The following is a 19313-nucleotide window of genomic DNA, read 5'->3' on the forward strand; positions in this document are numbered from 1 at the left end:
ATGCTAGTTTTACAAGAAAAAACATTCGAACTCCACAACCAATCTCAACAAACTATTAATACTTGTACACTAAATTCTCTTCTTTTTAAAACTACAACTGCTTAACAATTTTTGTTTCTTTAAAAATTAAATGAAAAAGGCATGTAATTTAATTACCTGCATAATATTTAACAAAATATTTTGTACTTTAAAAATTCTTTAAGAACATACAGAAAAATAAAAAAACAAAATTTTAAAATTCACAAAATTATATTCTTTGAAGTCTAAAGAATATTGTTGTTTGTTTAACCAATAAGTTAAATGCAGCAAGTACTGAAATTTGAAGAAAAATTATACAGCCAGAAAAACAATGACTGCTGATTTTACAGTACCATCAACCAGGGTGACTTCGCTCACTTTTAAAGTGTTAGTTGGTATTATTTCTGAAGTTAGATAACATAAGTAAGGGATACACCTTCCATTCAATGCAGCAAATGATCTTTTGCGATTCCACAAGATAGCTATATAGCCCTGGTTAACGTTTTTTTTTCTTTTTTTTTTTGCTGTAGAAATTGATATTTTAGAAGAAGCATTCCTTTGACAGGATACAGTGGCCCAACCGTGGGGGGAGGGGGGGGCATAAACGCCTGGACCCCCCTCCCAGAATGTTGAGCTCAAGGTTTAAAACTATTCTTTTTTATTGAAAAAAAGAAAAGAAAGCATGTTCGTTAAACAAAGTAATTTAACTGAGAAAATAATAATGATGTTGGACAAAAATCTTAAAAATTCTTTTTAAAATAAAAATTTGAATCAAAAATTTTCAATAGTTACATTTTGTTGGTCAGCTCATTGTCCCTGTCCCCAACATTTAAAATATATTTTTTAAAAAATTTTCAGCAAATTAAAAGATTTAATCATAACACTTGGATGTTTGTTATAATACTTACAGATATTTGACGTAAAAATGCTTTCATTGTACTCCACTCTCTTTCAACAAACCCATTCATAAATTCCATAAAGCTCTCTTTACCACCAAACCTGTACAGAAAAAAAGCAAAAAATTTTTAAAGCCTATAAGATGGCAGTCATAAATTCGCAAGAACATCTTTTTTCCAGTCATCAGAACAGCAAATACACTGCTATAGGAAGGTAAAGCTCTGTAGCTGCAAATTTTTCTTTTCTTTAATTAATTTTTTTGCACGTTTGTCATTTATTGTACTTCTGCTTTATTGTACAAGCTTGCTTATTTGGTTTCCACAGAAAATAAAGAGCAAAAAAAAAAAAAAAAAATCCTCTAATTCAAAATTTTCCCAGTTGTTAGTATGGAATCCGCAATGAGTTTCTTCAAACATCTCAGAAACTCATCTCTGCAGATATTGCGATTTACCTTCCCAAAGGAGTATAGTAAATGTATGTAAATTTTAAGCTACAGCAGTAAATTATCATCACCAAGTTTATGGTTGGTCTCAACTCAAAAAGGTATTATGAACATTCAAAATGAGAACTACAAAACTCCTTCAATGAAATTTAATCAATACTCAACTTCAGTCACAACAATGACGTGAATATTAATGTTCCTTCAGTAAAGGAACTTTGAATATGAATATTTAGTAAGTCAAATCTACATATCTAAATTTCAAAATCAACTAAGATCTAAAATGATTTCCACTGAATTAAATGTTAAAAATTAAAAGAAAAAACATACCTAGTAAAGTTTGCCAAGGTTTGTATAGTTTTTGCAACCAATGTTAAATTTCTTGCAGACTTTCCTTGAGGATATTCTGAAAAAAGCAAAAATACACATATTTTAAAAACTTATTAAATGTTCAAATGTATATAAATATATTGCATTAAACATTTTTCAAATATTTTTAGCCTTGAAACTTTTAACAATAGTGATGTTATTTATACATATAAGGGCAAATATGCGACTAATGGACATTCTTAAGTAATTTTAAAATTACATTTTATTTAACAGTTATAGGTACAATATTTCAGTTTTTTTTTTTAAAACAGATGCATTAATCTTTCAACATATTTTAACTTGTGACATGGTTAAATCCCTAAAATTAAATACTAAATGATAGACTAAAAAGAAAAAATGCATGACATTACTTTTACAAAGTCATCAAAAATTGAAATATTTTGCATTAAGAATGTTTAGATATTTACATTAATATTTTTAACACCTGTCCTAAATAGTAGGTACTTTATTATTGGATAATTCTATGATTTAATATTTGATCATATCAGCTAGTTATTATAGACATTCACTTAGTTGTTAAGCATGCCTTATTCCAAATAATGCTTTATATTGCTTATTCTAATGAAACATTAAGACACATGTGCTTTTCTGCTACTACCAGTGCAAAGCAAAAGTAAAATCAAGGAAAAAAAGCAAGGAAAGTTTTTCTCTCTAAAAATATTTACATATTTGTTTAAAATGAAACCCTACAAACTTCACCTTCGGAATTTAAATGTGGGGGGAAAAGATAATGTATTCATATACCTTGAGATAAATTGAAGAGACTAGGTGATAAAATTGCTGGACAAAGAAATCTCAAAAATATGGATGCACTAATTAAGTTATCACACAGCTCCTCTTTTCCAGCTGCAGTCAATCTTTTACGACATTCATGGAACACTTCACGAAGTTCACTACACAGAAACATTTGCAAATTAAAAAAAAAAAAAGAGAATCTTCAAAATTCAATGTATGTAAAAATAACAAAAAACACTGATACAAGTTTATTTGTCTATAGATTTTGAATTTATATAGACATTGATAGCAATAGTTTAGTTTATTTTCAAATTGGTGAATGTATTCATTCACTTCATTGAAATGTTTTCAGATTTAACCCTTAAATGCATCGTTGGCAACATACAAAATTTAGTCTTCTGAAATACTGTAAGAACCAATTTAAACTTTGTAGTTGCTAATAACCAAGGAAATACTCCCTGGACATGGTATTAAATCAATTTTAAACTTGTACATACTCCAATCTGATGGAAAACAGAAATAGGTTTCTTTCTTGGGAATTCAGATGTAGTTTTTTTTTTTTTTTTTAAGTTCAGCGTGTTTGAAAATGTCTTTTTTAATTCTATGACGAATAAATTTTACTACTACTGAAAAAGTAAGGCATTTTTATAATTTTGATCAAAGTTTTAGGGGGTTCAATGGTAAATAATTTGTTGTTTTTTATGTTTAACCATAAAACATCCCTTAATTAAACTATGATTTTTCAAGTATTTTTGAACAGAAGTTGATAGCCAAAGAACATATTTTAAAGTGTTTTAAAATTATGTATTTAAGAGTAAAATTTGTGTATTGAGTAAATAAATTACTCTAATTAAGGTCAAGACTGAAGAAAAAAAGGCCTGTCATTTTGAATTTTTCCAGGGAGAGGGGGCAAAGGACGCTAGAAGATAGCAAAAAACCACATCCTCTTACATGTAAATACATTAATTTCCAAAATCCAGGGAAGGGGGAGGGAGCATGCAATTGATCGGCATAAATGAGGGGCTTGTTATTCTTGTGATACATTTTACTAACTTGATATTAATTGATATTAAGATTTTGAAATAACAATATATGAACCTAATAAACTATGAAACATTTATCAAATTTTTTCATCATCGTGTCTTCTAATAAAGCGTGTATACTTTCTTTGTTTTTTAACTTATTAATTTTAAGTTTTAACTGCTATTTTATGAATAAAACATTAAGTTTTCAGTTTATGTGAATAGGTCATTTGTTTTACATAATTCATTAATACAATTATTATGCACACAAAGAGTAAGCACAGGTACCATTCATGTAGATAACAAACTCTGAGTAAAAACTTTTTTTTTTACAAGTTTATCAAGTAAGTCCTTTTATTGTTTTCTCAAACTTTTGCTTTTTAACTAAATTTTTCTTTTCAGGACAAAAGAAAATTGCTCTTTGTAAAAAATCAGGTAGAAGTACTGTCAACTGGGGATAACTTCGGCCTTAGCAAGTAACATTGGTCCATCAAACTAAAAAAGATTGTCTATACTGTATTAGGCGTAGGAGAGTGATAACACTTATTTGTTTCAAGGGCTTAGTTAAGGCAGCACTGGTTTGACTTAATCATCACTGATAATACAGATTGACTTTTTGTTTGTTGAACCAACGTTATCCCCAAAAAGGTCAAAGTCATCCCAGTTGATGGTATTAGAATGAAAAACATGTTACATGTTTTTCATTTTAATACCAACACCCCAAGACAAGAAACACCCCAACTGTTTTACTTGAAAACATTTGCCAACGCATTTGCTTGTGTTGCCAAACAATTGCTTGAACAATTGTTTGTACTGAAAATAACCAGTTGTTTCAACTTGGGTTAACTTTTTTGAACCTTTATTCCCTGGACAGAATTACAGATTTTGCAATGCAAGGATATTTATGACATTGCATTAATGTTTTATCTAAAAACTTAGGCAAAAGTTGAAAAATTTAAACAGAATTTTTCACTTACTGAGGAAAATTTGAAGCAGAATTGATAATTTTTACCCACACCATTTCTACAAACGTCATCAAATTTGCTTGCTGACGCAGCAAAGTTGCATTATTTGTTGCTTTGGTTGGGTCAACCTAAAAAGAATTACATGTAATGTTTCAAAATACCTAAAAAACATATTTATTCTAAATCAAACAGGATGTTCTTAAACTATTTTTTCAAAGCATGTACAAAAAGCCTGAATTTAAGTTAGACTAACCTCACAATCATCACTGGATTCCAAAACAACTCTTAAAAATGTTCCAAGAGTATCTTGCAAATACTAGAAAATAAGAAAATATTTAGTCAAATAACCTCAACATATAAAATCTTATTCATATCTCAAAAAAAAAAAAAAAAAAAAAATCTTTACCAAATTTTAACAATGAATAACTTCCACATAAACAAATATATTAAACTTTTCCTATTAAATTATGAAAATTCTTCCTTAAAACATTATAGAAAAAAATTACAAAAAATATTACAAGGTTTCAAGAAAACCTTACAAAAGAAGGAATAAATTTTATTTATCATAACAGGGGCATAGCCCCACCTCAGATTCAATATTAAACCTAAATAGACTTAAAACACACACACACACACAGAAATTTTCGTTTTTTAACCATAGATATGGACCAAAACTTTTGTTTTTTAAGATGTGTTTTGATTGTTAATGGTTTTATTGCTTGGGAAGAACATATTTCAAGGTCATGTAAAAGAAACACATCCTATGAAATACATATTGTTTAAGCACATTTGAATACGATAAAAGAATTTTATCATTCATATCAGTTACTTGAAGCTTTATTTTCTAATTTCTTGATTTGAATCAATCCTATGCCTTTAATACAACAATTAGTGTTCCCGGTGGAAGGAAAAACCAACTAAAAATGAGCTGCAGTAGGAATGACAAAGGAAATAATATTAATTACAAAAAGAACGACTATTGTTGCAAAACATATTTTGAAGGACATGCTACCCCATATATGAGAAATGAACCCACTATTGGTTAATTCCTCAAAGCAGAAGAAAATTTTATTTTAATTGAGGAGATGACTTCCATGCAAATAATTTAAATTGTTCTGAAAGGTTATTCAATGAGATGAGTCTTAAAGGTTGAAACCAGTTAGTGCATCCACAAGTGTGGATGGTGCTAACATAGAGAAATCAACTTCAATATAATACAACTTCAAAAATTTTAAAGCCAAGCCAGTATTTCCTTTCATTCTCTTTGTAAAGTTTTAAATGATGGGTTTACAGCCCATGTGATTTTGCCCTCTAATTCAAAAGAAAAGTCACTTCATAAAAACATAAAATTTACAAAAAGCACTACAAATAAATCGATAAAAACGTTATGAAAGCACAACTGCTGCAAAAAATAACATACACGAGAGGGTTACGAGGAACTCCATTTTCAACGAAAAAGATATGGGTTTCTGAATGTGATTATTATGTGCTTTTGTGCTTTATTAACATTGTTTATGCTCCCTTATTTTCCATACAAGGTATTGTTTTATTTCTTAATTTTACGAATAGCTAAATGTAAATTACTTTGTCCCCAAGTAACTTCATGTAAGCTTCAGTAGCTTTAGTTGCTAGAGAATTTCCTCTAAATGTCAGATGAAGATCACCTGAAACACAAGGAGTTTTTGAAATAGAGAACAATGTATATTTTAAACACAAAACATTTAAGATAATGTGAACACAGTATTAAATTATACCAATTTTTTCAATATCTGACATCACAAGTTCTGCAAGAAATTCTTTGGCTAAATTTTCCTTTTGCATAATATTGATTAAAGTTGTTGCAACGTCATCCTATCCAATTTAAAAAAAGAAGAGAAAATAATGAATTTTTGCACTTGAAATACCACTAAAAATAAAACATCAATAAACCAAGAATAACTAGTTAATTATGTAGTTACCTTAGCACGTACACTTATAGCTGGCTCTAACATTTCACACAATGTTTTATAGTCTGTTTTTACATACTGCAAGAAAATATACATAATTGATTGGTGACTTGAAAAGAATTGATAGAAAATCAAAACGTTTTTAGTATCATTTTAACAACAATCTCACATTCATTATTTTCAATACTAGGACCAAAGTGAAAAGTTTTTCATTTGGTCAGTGACAAATCATTATTTTTTAATCTTTAAATGACTACAGATCTAAAGGCATTAATTTGCATTTAAAAAACATCAACTGGAAATGCATTTACATTCATTATCTTTACAAATTTAATAATAACAATAAAATGAAAAAAAAAAAAAAAACACAGGTCACATCTTCAAAACATTGGAGAGAAGTTTGCTGCTAAAAATAATCAACTGTATACTGAACCAAATATTTCCTACCAATAAATGCATAATCATAACACCAACACAAAACATTTAGAATTACAAAATCCTGACAGAAAGTAGCATATTGAAAACCAGTAAAAAGAGAAAAGGGAGGGGGCGGGAAGCATCACATTAAATACCATAATCAGGACAAAATAAACCTGGAACTATTGCAATGCTGTGATTAGGATCTGCGTATCCTTCACAATGATGCCAAGTTAGGTTTGTCCCAACTATAAGTCCAACAATGAAAATGTTTATAATTCTTTTTAAAGAACAGACATTCCCTAAAAAGCAAATCAAAATTCTGAACGAGGGCATACCCAGCTCAAATTGGAAAGTGGGGCAGGCTCCTCATTTGCTCCATCAGTGGAATAAATTGCCTACATCCCCCACCCCCTCTCCCCATTTTGGAAACAATATAATAATGCATTTGTGTATTTTATTTTCCATTCTTTTCCCTATCAAAGGCAGAGTATATACCTCTTGCTCCCCCCAGAAGTTTTGAAATGATGGGCCAGGAGTGAGGTACTTTTCTGAATTGAACCTTTCCAATATTGCGGGGAGGGGGTGGGTTAACTTGTAATAACTCTTTTGCAAACGAAACAGTTTTTTTTTTTTTTGCAGCTAAGTGTTTTTCGTGCTGTTTGACCTTGAGTTACTTCATCAGCATGGAGATATTCAGAAGGTAACCGAACACCAATGATGTTCCTTTTTCAATGCGATCACAAATAATATACACTTTGAAAATCAGTAGTCAAGTTTCCAGAGTCAAATTTATTGATAAGTTATTGAAGCAATTGTCTATTGTTCTTTTTTTTTAAACAAAAACAGATTTAATTGAAATCTATACTAATATTATAAAGAGAGAGGGCAGATTTTAGTGTTTATATGTTTGAGGTAATCTCCAGAACCATTGCAGTTATTTGAAAAATTCATTCACTACATGAAAGGTGCCTTCTTACTGAGTGACATAGGCTATAAATTATGCAAAAATGTACTTATACTATTCTTTTAAACCAATAGTTTGTCTTCACTACCAGTTTATGTTTTGTACTGATCTATTGTTATATACGTAAATACAAGCATAGATTGTCTCGCACTTGAATTAATGAAATAGTTGAAGGTTCCCTATAAACTGAATGCTAAAGAATAGAAACAAGTGTAAAAAAAACAAAAAAACAAGGATGGCATAAGAACTGCCATAACTTACATATGTTTTTCAGGCTGCAGAGGATGAGGTAAATAGCATTCTATTAGACATGGACATCGTAAGACATTTAGACTCTCAGAAAGCTAATGCATCAAAATTTATTTTTGAATTCAATTAGTGCAGATAGATGATATTGATCTGTGATTCTAAAAGCAGTAATTTTGCATGCATTTCGGGCTACACTTTTAGGTTTTTATCTATACTGATATTTTAAAGATAGAGGGGTTTTTTTTGTATGTTTATATGTTCTGAAGAAGATTAATAAATGATTGCAACCTACGAAACGGAGTATGTTTCCAATCATTTAATTAAATTAGTAACCGTTTAGTGTCTCAACTATGATACCAAAACGCAAATTAATGTTTATCGGCATATGGGGTGGAGCTGAAAAAAGTTTAATAAATTTAACCAAAATCAACAGGCAGCTGCCCTCCCTTACCCCCCTCTGGATATGCCCATATTTCTGAACGCCTCTAAGTAGTCCAAGAACTTCTTTTACAAGATTCAGCACAGTTCAGTTCTGAATACTTTATAATAGAACAATCGAGGGATAAAATAAATTTGCATTTTGCATGATGAAGAAGAAATTGTACAAATACATATTTTGTGAATTTAATTATAGTTGAAAAAAAATATTTACACACCTGTAATAAATCTTTATACACTATAAGAGGCAAAACTTCAATTGTTTGAAAACAAGATTTGATCCTCATAGATGGGCACTCTTTTCCATTAGCACCTTTTTCTGTGGCAACAGTATACCTTTACGAATTGAAAGATACTTAGAACAATGCATGAAACAGTTTAATTATTTAAAATGAATTAAAGATCATTAACATACCACTTTTCAATGTAATGTTTTCCATTTATACTAGAAACTGAAATATGTACACAGCCTGCAAAATGTAAAAGTAGTTTAACAATGGCAAATCTAAGTGAAAAGATTATTGAAAGCATTGGCACAACTTGGTAAAATTACTCGTCACAAAATGTTATCAAGCTTTTGATGAATAAAAGTTAGAAATGGAAAAGAATGTTAAATAAGAAACAAAAAGTGCAATTTATTTAACAGGGTGGCGACAGAAACTGGAAAAAAAAGTTCTCTTGACTTTTTCCTGATTTCCCTGATTAAGTTCACCAAATATCCCTGATTTATGTTACCAATGATAATGGTTTTCTTTCTTTGACCTACCTGAAAAGCATTGCATAATTTAAAAATTGCAGTGTTTAGAAGGGTTTAAGCGGTTAATTAAAAATATATTTTGAAAAGGTGTTCCTTTTTTTTTTGTTTTGGTAAAATAGTATATTAAATTATCGACAGAGAAATATTGTAGGAAAGGAAATCCAAAACAAATACTTCCAGGAACCAGCTAACATAAGAATTCTAAGAAATTATTAAAACCACTCTTAAAGAAATATCAGGGTGGCGACAGGAACTATGAAAAAAAGTTCCCTGACTTTTCCCTGATTAAGTTCACCAAATTTCCCTGATTTACGTTACCAATGATAATGGTTTTCTTTCTTTGCTTTACTTGAAATCCATTGTATGTTTGTATAAAATGCAGTATTTTAAACGTTTTAAGTTATGTAAAGTTGTAGAACTAAAGAGAAAATTAAAAAAAAAAAAAAATTTACTTCCAGAAACTACTTAGCATAAGAATTTAAGAAACTATTAAAATTACTTTTAAAAACATGTGTATTTATGATAGTTCAAAATAATTTCAATTACTTTTTAGTTCTAAGTTTTCAAACAGTATAATAATTGTTGCAAGAATAACAAGTAATAGTGAAAGAATAGAAGTAATGTAGTTATTCTTATATAACTAATTGACATATTTATGCAAAACAGATGAAACCATTTGACATCCATCATAGAGAGCTTTTCTATAATCAAGAACATAGGTTTTAATGAATGAATACAGCATTTCAACAATAAAAAAATAAAGATATTTACTTAAGTACACAAGTTAACTCTATTTCAAATGATTTCAGTATGTAACGAGAAAAAATCTTAGATTGCTTTTGTAACAAACAACTTTGAAATGCAAGGGGGAAAAAAGGGAAAAAAAAAGCAATTAGTTAATTTCAAAATATATAAAAGAAGAATACAACTTGATTATAAAATTAAAGAATCACTAAAGTCTGAAGAAAAGAAAACCTTTATAATCTGAGGTGATAACAAATAGTATAACGATAAAAAACAAAGTTTTTTTAATTGAAAGTTCAATTTTAGCAATTAAATTAAAAACGCGAAGAAGTAATAACTTTTAAGCTTTTATAGTATTAATTAAAACACCAAAGATTTCTTCTTGAAATCGTGATTATAGTACGCTAATTACTTCGAGACAATGGAATAAAGGCAAAGGAGCTAAGGCATAATTGAAGGCTTCCTCTTTGCCTGTATGGTTGTTTCTTTTACGTAGCATTGAAAGCGTAAAAAGAAATTTCAAGCTAGGTAAAATAAACAACCTAACAGACACAAAAGCAATCTTAGGAAGTTCATCCTGTGGTTAATAGGTAAGATTCAATACTTTGACGTTGAGGAAAAAAGATGCACAAATATGCGGCAGTGTATAATCGCACCTCATTAATTTTATTTTATTTTATTTATTTTTTTTTTTTTTTTGAACAGATAATTGGCGGAAAATGCGTAGGGAATTAAGAGTACTTAATTTTGTAAAGCAAAAAAAATTTTTTTTTCTTCAAAAAATCAATTTTCCCTGATTTTTGGTTATTTTTTCAAAATTCCCTGATATTTCCCTGACTTTTCCCTAATTAATAAAGTTCCCTGACTTTTCCCTGATCTCCCTGATTTCCCTGATCTGTCGCCACCCTGAATATCTGTAATCTGAAGTGACAGTGAATAATACCATGGCAAAAAAAAAAGATTTTCATTCAAAATTCTATTTTAGCAATTAAATTAAAAATGCCAAGTGATAACTTTTAAGATTTTTTCAGCATTAATTTAAAAAACAAAGATTTTTTTCTTGAAATTGTAATAACAGTATGCTTATTATTTCAAGACAATGAGTAAAGGCAAAAGAGCCAAGTCATTAATAATGGCTTTTTCTTTTTGCCTATAGGGTTGTTATTTTTAGGTAGCTTGGAATGCTTGGAAAGAAAATTCAAGCAAGGTAAAATAAACAACTTTACAGACATAGAAGCAATCTTAGGAAGCTCATTCTAAGATTGAATACTTTGACCTTGAGGAAAAAAGATTCACAAATATGCGGCACTGTATAATCACACCTCATTAATTTTACTTTTTTAAAACAAATAATTGGCGGAAAATTCGTAGGGAATCAAAGTTCTCCATTTTGCAAGGAAGAAAAAAAAATCATTTGATCAATTTTCCCTGAATTTTAGTTATTTTTTCAAAATTTCCTGATATTTCCCAGATTTTTCCCTGAGTGATAAAGTTCCCTGACTTTTCTCTGATCTATCCCCACCCTGTTTAAAACTAAATGTTTTCTGTCATTTACTAGAAAAAAATATTCATATTAAAATTAAAAATATATAAGTTGTTTTCACACTATTTCATGGCACACAAAAGAGGTAAAAATAAAGTTTCATAATTCAAATATTTTTAACCAATATAAATTTAACAGAAATAAACACACACACACAAAAACTAATTTACTTTTACAAATCATGACAATCTAGTTTTTTTTCTTTTCTTTTTTTGCATTTAAAGAGCATCATTGTTAAATGTGTTTATTTTTATTATCTTTACACAGTTAAACAATAAAAATATTAAATATAACAAAGGTTTAACAAACACTTAAGTAAAAGACATACCTATTAACACATTTTTGTCTCTTCGTTTCTTTTTGTCAGCTTCTCTGTACAAATTGACAAATATACTTCCAACAGTTGGTAGACTACTGTAATACAAAAATAAATATTAATAATTACCACCAACCACATCTTTCTTTATTGATTCTCCATTTAATTGTGTATAATCAAGTTTCGATGATTTTTACATAAGTAATTTACGAAGGGCATAAAAATAATATTTGTAACAGGTAATTGTCCTTGTTTAAAAAGTCAGTTGATTAGTACTTGTGGACTATTTAAACTTTTAAGTAAAACACGTTTAAAGTTCAGATCCTAGATAGGCTTTCATTGAAATTTTTTTCTAAATTATGTTGTACAGCAGCACCTACTAGGGCTACTAGTACAATCTCTTGCCCCAAGACAGAGGAGAGGTTTATCTACCATTTGCATTGGCTATCTCCAAATTTTTAATTTTGTCACTTGTATCCCTTTGCTTCTCACCAACTGCCCATGTTTGGTTGAAACATGAAACATCAGTGAAATTGTATCTTTCACATTATAATAATTATAGCAATACAGATGGGGGGGGGGGGATCCTTTTTTATTTTTATCCCAATTTGAGATGCAAAATTACCAGTAGTTTAAAAGCAGCGGGGAAAAAAAAGTTTCTTTTCCTTTTTTTTTGAAGAATTGATTTTTTACCAATTAAAATGTAATGAAATTGAAATATTTTTTTTACAAAACTTAAAAAGAGCTAAATATTAAAAAGTACATGTGGTTTATATTTTTTCTTCTTAGAAATATGCATAAAGCTTGAAATGGGTAATCTTCCTTTCTCCGATAGTTAATTTCAACTGTTGAATGTCCACTCTGATATATTTGTAATAATGATAACAAAAGTTTTTTTCTTTAAGCTGTAGACAAATCAATAGTTTTAGGATCATTATTTCAGTATATGCATATTCAACAGTTTAGCGTTTTTTAATGGTTAAAATAATTTTGTAAAAGTCTTTTATTAGTCCACTCTGCGATTTACCCATCCTGTTACTCGCAACAGTCAAAATATTTTTTAATTCTTCAGAAGTTACTAATGTAGAAACTGTTGAAATTTGATAACACACAAAAAAAAAAAAAAAATGGAGAATCAATTTTAAAAAGTATGATTAATTGGCAGAAATGGTTAAAATTAATAGCCAAAATTTAGAAAGGTCAGACATAATTCGTATTATTTTTGCGAGGGTGACACATAAATATAATGTTAAACTAAAACAAAACATTGAACATGCATTGGTATCACTATACAGCTGAATTATACTAAGATAACTATGAACTAACAAGAAAATATTTGAAAATATTGCATCCTACATACTTAAATTCAAAATATTCTCCCCAAAAACACATCTCTCCTTTCTGTTTGGAAGACGTTCTTGCATATAACGTCTTATCTAAGCAGAGTTCACAATAATATTTGCTAAAAGAAAAATAAGTACATTAAAACCCAAGCATTATAAAATCTAAAAAACAAAACAAAAAAGGCAATTTAAACTAATCAAACCTTTTTTTAGCTGACATTCCTTTTGCTTCCATGATCCATATTTTTAATGAGTTTTCTTTTCGACGAACATTGTCTTGATTAGGTTGAATTGTTCGTCTAAGACTAAAAGGAAAATAAAAATTTTGCATGAGAAACTAAAAGCAAAAATTTACACTAACCACAGACATGTTTCAGTAATCCATGCTGAATACTGATAACAAACATTAATAATTAAAAAACAATAAAAATTGGTTCAATTACACATGATAGGTTTTGAAGAGAATTTCTAAATTTGTGAATGCCTAAGAAATATGCTCCCTCACACTCATCCTTTTCATCTTAGCAATTCATGAGAGTGCAGAAAATGCACAACAATTCTTTTTGTTTGGCTTTAATGCAAAATATACTCGGGATATGTACAACTAAACCTTTGATATTCACAACCAGCACCGTCTTTAGCAATCCGCTAGATGTAAACAAAGTAACAATATTGTATTGGTTAGTTTTGCAAATGTATGCCTTATCACTTTTACAAATAAACTGCGAACTGTAGCTTCCCCATTGTACCTTCATTATCGATTCCCTTGTGGCAACATTAAAAATTTGGCACATCTTGATGAAAGAACTCTCCTTGCTTCTTAGAATAGGTACCCATGTTCCCTTTGAAGATCTTAAAGTGGGCATCAAGGATATAAGGTTTAAGAGACCTCTGTCCATTTTGTTGTAATTCAACATTATTCTCAACTTTAGATTTCCAAGGAAGGACTACTTTAACCTGATTCATGTCTCATTCTCCTTTGCTCCGATAAGAGCCTGTTTACCACACAGGCCAACAATGCCTGGGGCCCAACTTTTTATTTAAAAACGTATGCATAGGCTCAAAACTACTACCTACAAGGAACATTAGGCCTGCATTTTAAAAAAATTAGTCAGTTATTAATAGAGACGTACCGAGTACTCGGTAACTACTCGGTACTCGGCCTACTCGGCCAATATGCCGAGTACTCGGTACTCGGCCAAATTTTGATCAGATACTCGGCCAATACCGAGTAGTTGCAAAAAATTGAATATATAATAAAATTTACAAAAAAGCTCAAGCATATATAATTTTCTGCAACCATTTACAATTCAAATTCAAATTTTTAGAATAATGAAGTTTGAAATACTTCAATGGAATAAATCTTGGTTCGAATGTCTCGAAAATTAATAAAACTTTTTTCTTAAAAATTGTGCAAATATGGAATTTTTGCTACACAAACTAAAATTAGTTATAAGATATATAAAAATACCTTAGCTTTAAAAATAAAAGGAAATAAAACAACGTTAGAAGCACAGTGCAGGATCACTGCAGACACATGTTTTGGCGTTACGAGGAATTTCTTTTTCAATGCACAAAATGTGAGCTCGTTGATTTAAAGGCATCCGGCAAAAGTCGAATTTTTTGTCGTATGCCTTTACATTCTTTAGTTCACATGTTATGCACTGAAAAGACGATCCTTGTAACACAGAAAAACGTGTCTGCAGTGTTCCTGCACATTTGTTTTTTTGCTTTTAAATATTATTTGTTTATCGAACTAGACCTATAATGAATAAATTTGTGTAATTTGTTTTAATTCCAACTTGATAAGTCATACCTTTTATTTATTCATTTTTAATTTAAAAAAATATTATTTTTGCAAAATTTTGTAGTTAAATTTCAGCAGGAATTTAGTTTAAAAACTATTATATGGACAAGGAGGTCTATACTACTACTTCAATAAGTTCAAATTCATCGATGTGTGTCGGTGGTCCTTCTTTCAACATAAATGGTACTGGGAAACTCGGCCGAGTAGTGAAAGGCCGAGTTACTCGGTAACTCGGTACTCGGCCGAGTAGTAAAAGGCCGGGGGTCATGGCACACTAACGAGGTACGGGGAGTTATACCGTATCTCACGGTGAGCAAGACCCACACATCAAGGGGTAAACTCCCAGCTGGGCTGACGCCCAGCACGGGGACCTTCCCCGACGCAATAAGCATCAAGTACGTCCGTAGCATGATACGACTATCGACCGCCGCACCCAGCCGTGCGGGGGGCCCGCTACGCGGACCCCCCGGGCGGTGGAACCTAAGGCCTACGGCTAAGAGGTGGGGTGTGTGCGGAGAAAAGTAGTAAAAGGCCGAGTACTCGGTACTCGGCCAAAGTGCTACTCGGTACGTCTCTAGTTATTAATTAAAAAAATCTTTCTTAAAGGGAAATTTTAATGAATTCTGCTAGCAACAGATTTACCATGTTGCTATTACTAGTGGTCTCCACGGTCATACGGGATTATAGGGGAAGAGGATTCATAAATGCAAATGATACATGATCAAGAATTTATCTAGTTCTGTGTTAGACAAAGGGGCCTTCGAAAATGTGTTCCGATGGGCTCCCAACTTTTAGACTTCACACTCAATAACATTCTTTTCAAAAAAAAAAAAAAACACCAGCTTTTGTTTTTTTTAATCAAAATCTATTATATTCTTTTCCTGTTTTAAAATTTTATGACCCTTTGCTGTAGTACAGTTTATATAATTTTCAAATTCAAAGTCACAAAAATTAAATTTTTATTTTAAATAAACCAGTTGTTTAGAAATTGAAAGGTCACACTTTTGACACTTTAGCAACAAACATAGAAAACCAAAATTCTTTACATACCTATATAGCCATTGATCCCTTTCTTCTTTGGTCCTACAGGTATAAAATCGAGTTCCACCATTGGAGATCATTTGGAAGCAGTTCTCTTGCCCAATTAGGCTACTGTGTAAGGCTGCCACCTGCACATCACCATGGGAAAGATCTAATGTTGCTAATACTCCAGGACTTGACTGAAGTAAAGATTCGTGTGACCTTGATGTACGCAGCATTGAAGGTGTGACGCTATAAAGTAATATGAATAATGAAATATGAATAAAGTAATATGAACAAAAATTATAAGAATATATAAATCTAAACTTGTCAAAATAGGATGACAAATAGAATTAAAATAAAATCTTGAGACATACAGTGAAAAATAGATTTTAAGTTCTCAGAACCAACGTTTTTCCGCATTTCACGTTTTTTCTTCAGTTCTCAGCTTTTCAATACAGTAAACTCGCAATTTTCTGTGGGGCAGCTTATCCGCGAGTCAACCAACAATCAGGAGCATGTATTTTTGCAGCTTAAAGCAAATACCAATAGCTGTTTTTTTTTTTTGAAAAATTGTAAATTTCAACTCTGTTGTTTTTTTTAATTAATTTTTTTGCTTATTTATTTTTTGTGCTTTCTTCATCGTACTTGCTCTTGTACTTTGTCGATGTTTTGTTCTGTTGCGCAAAAATATAAAATATTTTTACTGTTCTGTGCATATCTTCAATGTTTGTAGAAAGTTTTATGAATCAATACAGCCAAGTTTTTGAGGAAGGACAATGTTACCTTATTTGTCCCTCATTTTAGCGGCTCATCCGCAGTACTTGTGCCCTCCGATTCCACGGATAATCTGGAGTTTACTGTACACTAATAATTTAAACCCAGATTGTAAATTTATTTTTCTGCATTTTATGTTTTCCCTGGAAAGTAAAAAACAAAACAAAACCAAAAAAAAAAGTTTCATTTGTACTTTTAAAAGAGATAATCCAAGTTCTTGAAAGTTTATGAATGGAAACAGAAATGCTACTTCTCCATCCATCATAGTCAACCTTATGCTCCTTTCATCCACCAAAGAAAATGAACAAGAAGAAACAAACGCACAGCCCGTCCCTTTTTTCAATATTGCATTGAAGAGCTTATAAATTTTAAAAGACTATTTTCTTTCAAGATCAGGAAAAACACTTGAGAAGTATTCAACCCTGGAAGATGCTGCATTTCCTTTGAATTCAATGACTAAAAAGCTGTTACCAACTATTTTCAATCTAAATGCCCGGATTCGCAACTAAATGTGTTGAAATGATCTAAAATGATATAACAATGTTGTTTTCGTAAAATATAGATATTATACCTTTTGAAAGTGGCACCTTTAACTACCATTATTTTTCCTATTTGATTTTTGCTTCCTATGTATTTCCCATATTTTATGTGTTTTAAACCCAGTCCATTGAGAAACCTAAAATCGTGGTTTCACTATTCTATTCAGACACATTTTGAACTTTTCTCAATATAAACCAATTTTGTTGCTTAACTTCAAGTTTTTTACTAGACATAGAAATCGATATCAAATGCAAAATGGTGAAAATAAATCCATACAGCAATAATTTTTGAAAGAAATAGGGACATGATCAAGACTTTACAAAAGGAGGGCGAGTGACATTTGCATCCTTGACTTCTTTATCAAAAAATAGGGTGGGATCTAGCCTGCCTCTGAAATTATCATTCTGATGGCAAAAATGTTAATTTATCATGCTAATGTTATTTTAATCTTTCTGATTCTAAAGAATTCAATCAGGTTTAGATATGAAAAGATAAGTGAATAAGTTTTGTTACTAAAATGTTAAATCTTCTCTTAAAAAAAAAAGAAAAAGAAAAAAATACCTGTCGCCATCGATGGTACATCTTTTTCGCTCAAGCTTTGTCACACTTTTTGTACGTTTCAAGGGATTGCTTTTGAAACTTCGCTTGGAGAAAAAGTTCTGTAATAAAAAAAAAATAAAGTTGTAACATTCACATTATCTACAAATCACTTTATAAGGCTAAGTACAATGGAAGTTTATACTAGCATAGAACAAAGCTTAAAACAAAGCCAGAAGAAAAGGAAGAAAATAATAAACTAATCAAAATATATAAAATTGACTTTCTAATAATAAACAGGCTTGTCAATAAACAAAAATAAGACTTACATTGTGTTATTATTGTTGCTTATTGAAAAGTAATCACAAGTAATAAATACTTTTAATTAAAGTCAACTGCTAATACAATGGGTATCTAACACAGCTTTCATAAAACACTGATCAAAATTAATCTTATCCCTATTTATCCCAAAATAATTTATCTTTATAAATATAACTCAAGTCCTACTTCTTACACACTGAAAAATATTTTAGTAGCTAAATTCTATTTTTTAATTTTCAAAGCAGACATTTTCATATAAATAATAGTGAATGATCAAGTAACCCGCGTGCTTCAACAATGAAACTCGTGCCACGCCATGATAATTTGATAATATGTTTTGGTAATGTTTTATATGCAGAGAAACGCTTTATATTCTGACAAGGCAGAACTCGATCCAGCAACCTAAAACAATTTTACTGGTAAGACTGCAGTGGCGTACCAAGGCGGATGGGGGCCTGGGGCGCTACTCGAAATGGGGGCCTATCTGGTATTGAAACTGAAGTCTCTCAAACTATGTGTACGTACCATATTTACAGTAATTACTTTAAGTGGTACATTTTTACATATTTCAGGTAGTGTTGGTTTGATTTCGGACACTATTGTAAATACCACAGTAAAACACATGGTTTTAAGTAAAATTAAGTAAATACTATATTTTTAATAAAATTGTGCTGTCAGAAAATATCAGAAACAGAAAAAAATCTTAAAATTATATTGTATTTAAAAAAATTATTGCATCTGAACATCCAAGTATATATTTAAAAACATATAAAACAAATTAAAGCAGCTAATTCTAATCTAGTTGTATAGAAGTTGCAATTCTTCATTACAAAATTCAATTAGTACTCATGAATTGAAATATTTTTTAAAAATATTAGTAACTACATTTTACTGACCTTATACGCATGTGTAGAAATGAGAGCATTCAAAATATAGAACCGATTTCTAAAGCGAAGAGCGTAATTTCCCCCGATTATCGGACAAAGCGCTAGGAACTATTTCTTTCGCTTGGCCGCAGCTCATTTCTCCATAGTCAAGTGAGCTTGCAATCGAGTATAGAATGGATGGGAGGAGATATTATGCAGTCAAGGTCAAAAGTCCTGAAGGATTGACCAATTAAACAGT

The 19313-nt window shown here is 30.3% G+C and overlaps 1 protein-coding gene across 5 annotated transcripts in view; it reads right to left on the bottom strand.

Annotated features, from left to right (window-relative positions):
* The window catches only part of LOC129224570 (ras GTPase-activating protein nGAP-like), a 471622-nt gene that overhangs the window by 18947 nt on the left and 433362 nt on the right, over positions 1-19313 (bottom strand). For all 5 annotated transcript variants that reach the window (XM_054859047.1, XM_054859048.1, XM_054859050.1 and 2 more), the window contains 15 exons: positions 17892-17989; positions 16044-16265; positions 13390-13491; positions 13204-13305; positions 11856-11941; positions 8899-8953; positions 8702-8819; positions 6425-6490; positions 6221-6317; positions 6051-6130; positions 4720-4782; positions 4479-4594; positions 2489-2637; positions 1685-1760; positions 927-1017 (listed from right to left, as the gene is read on the bottom strand). In XM_054859047.1, the coding sequence (XP_054715022.1) occupies positions 927-1017; positions 1685-1760; positions 2489-2637; positions 4479-4594; positions 4720-4782; positions 6051-6130; positions 6221-6317; positions 6425-6490; positions 8702-8819; positions 8899-8953; positions 11856-11941; positions 13204-13305; positions 13390-13491; positions 16044-16265; positions 17892-17989 (1521 nt within the window). The remainder of the gene's footprint in view (positions 1-926; positions 1018-1684; positions 1761-2488; positions 2638-4478; positions 4595-4719; positions 4783-6050; positions 6131-6220; positions 6318-6424; positions 6491-8701; positions 8820-8898; positions 8954-11855; positions 11942-13203; positions 13306-13389; positions 13492-16043; positions 16266-17891; positions 17990-19313) is intronic.

This window comes from Uloborus diversus, chromosome 6 (assembly GCF_026930045.1).
Source record: "Uloborus diversus isolate 005 chromosome 6, Udiv.v.3.1, whole genome shotgun sequence".
NCBI classification, from domain to species: Eukaryota; Metazoa; Arthropoda; class Arachnida; order Araneae; family Uloboridae; genus Uloborus; species Uloborus diversus.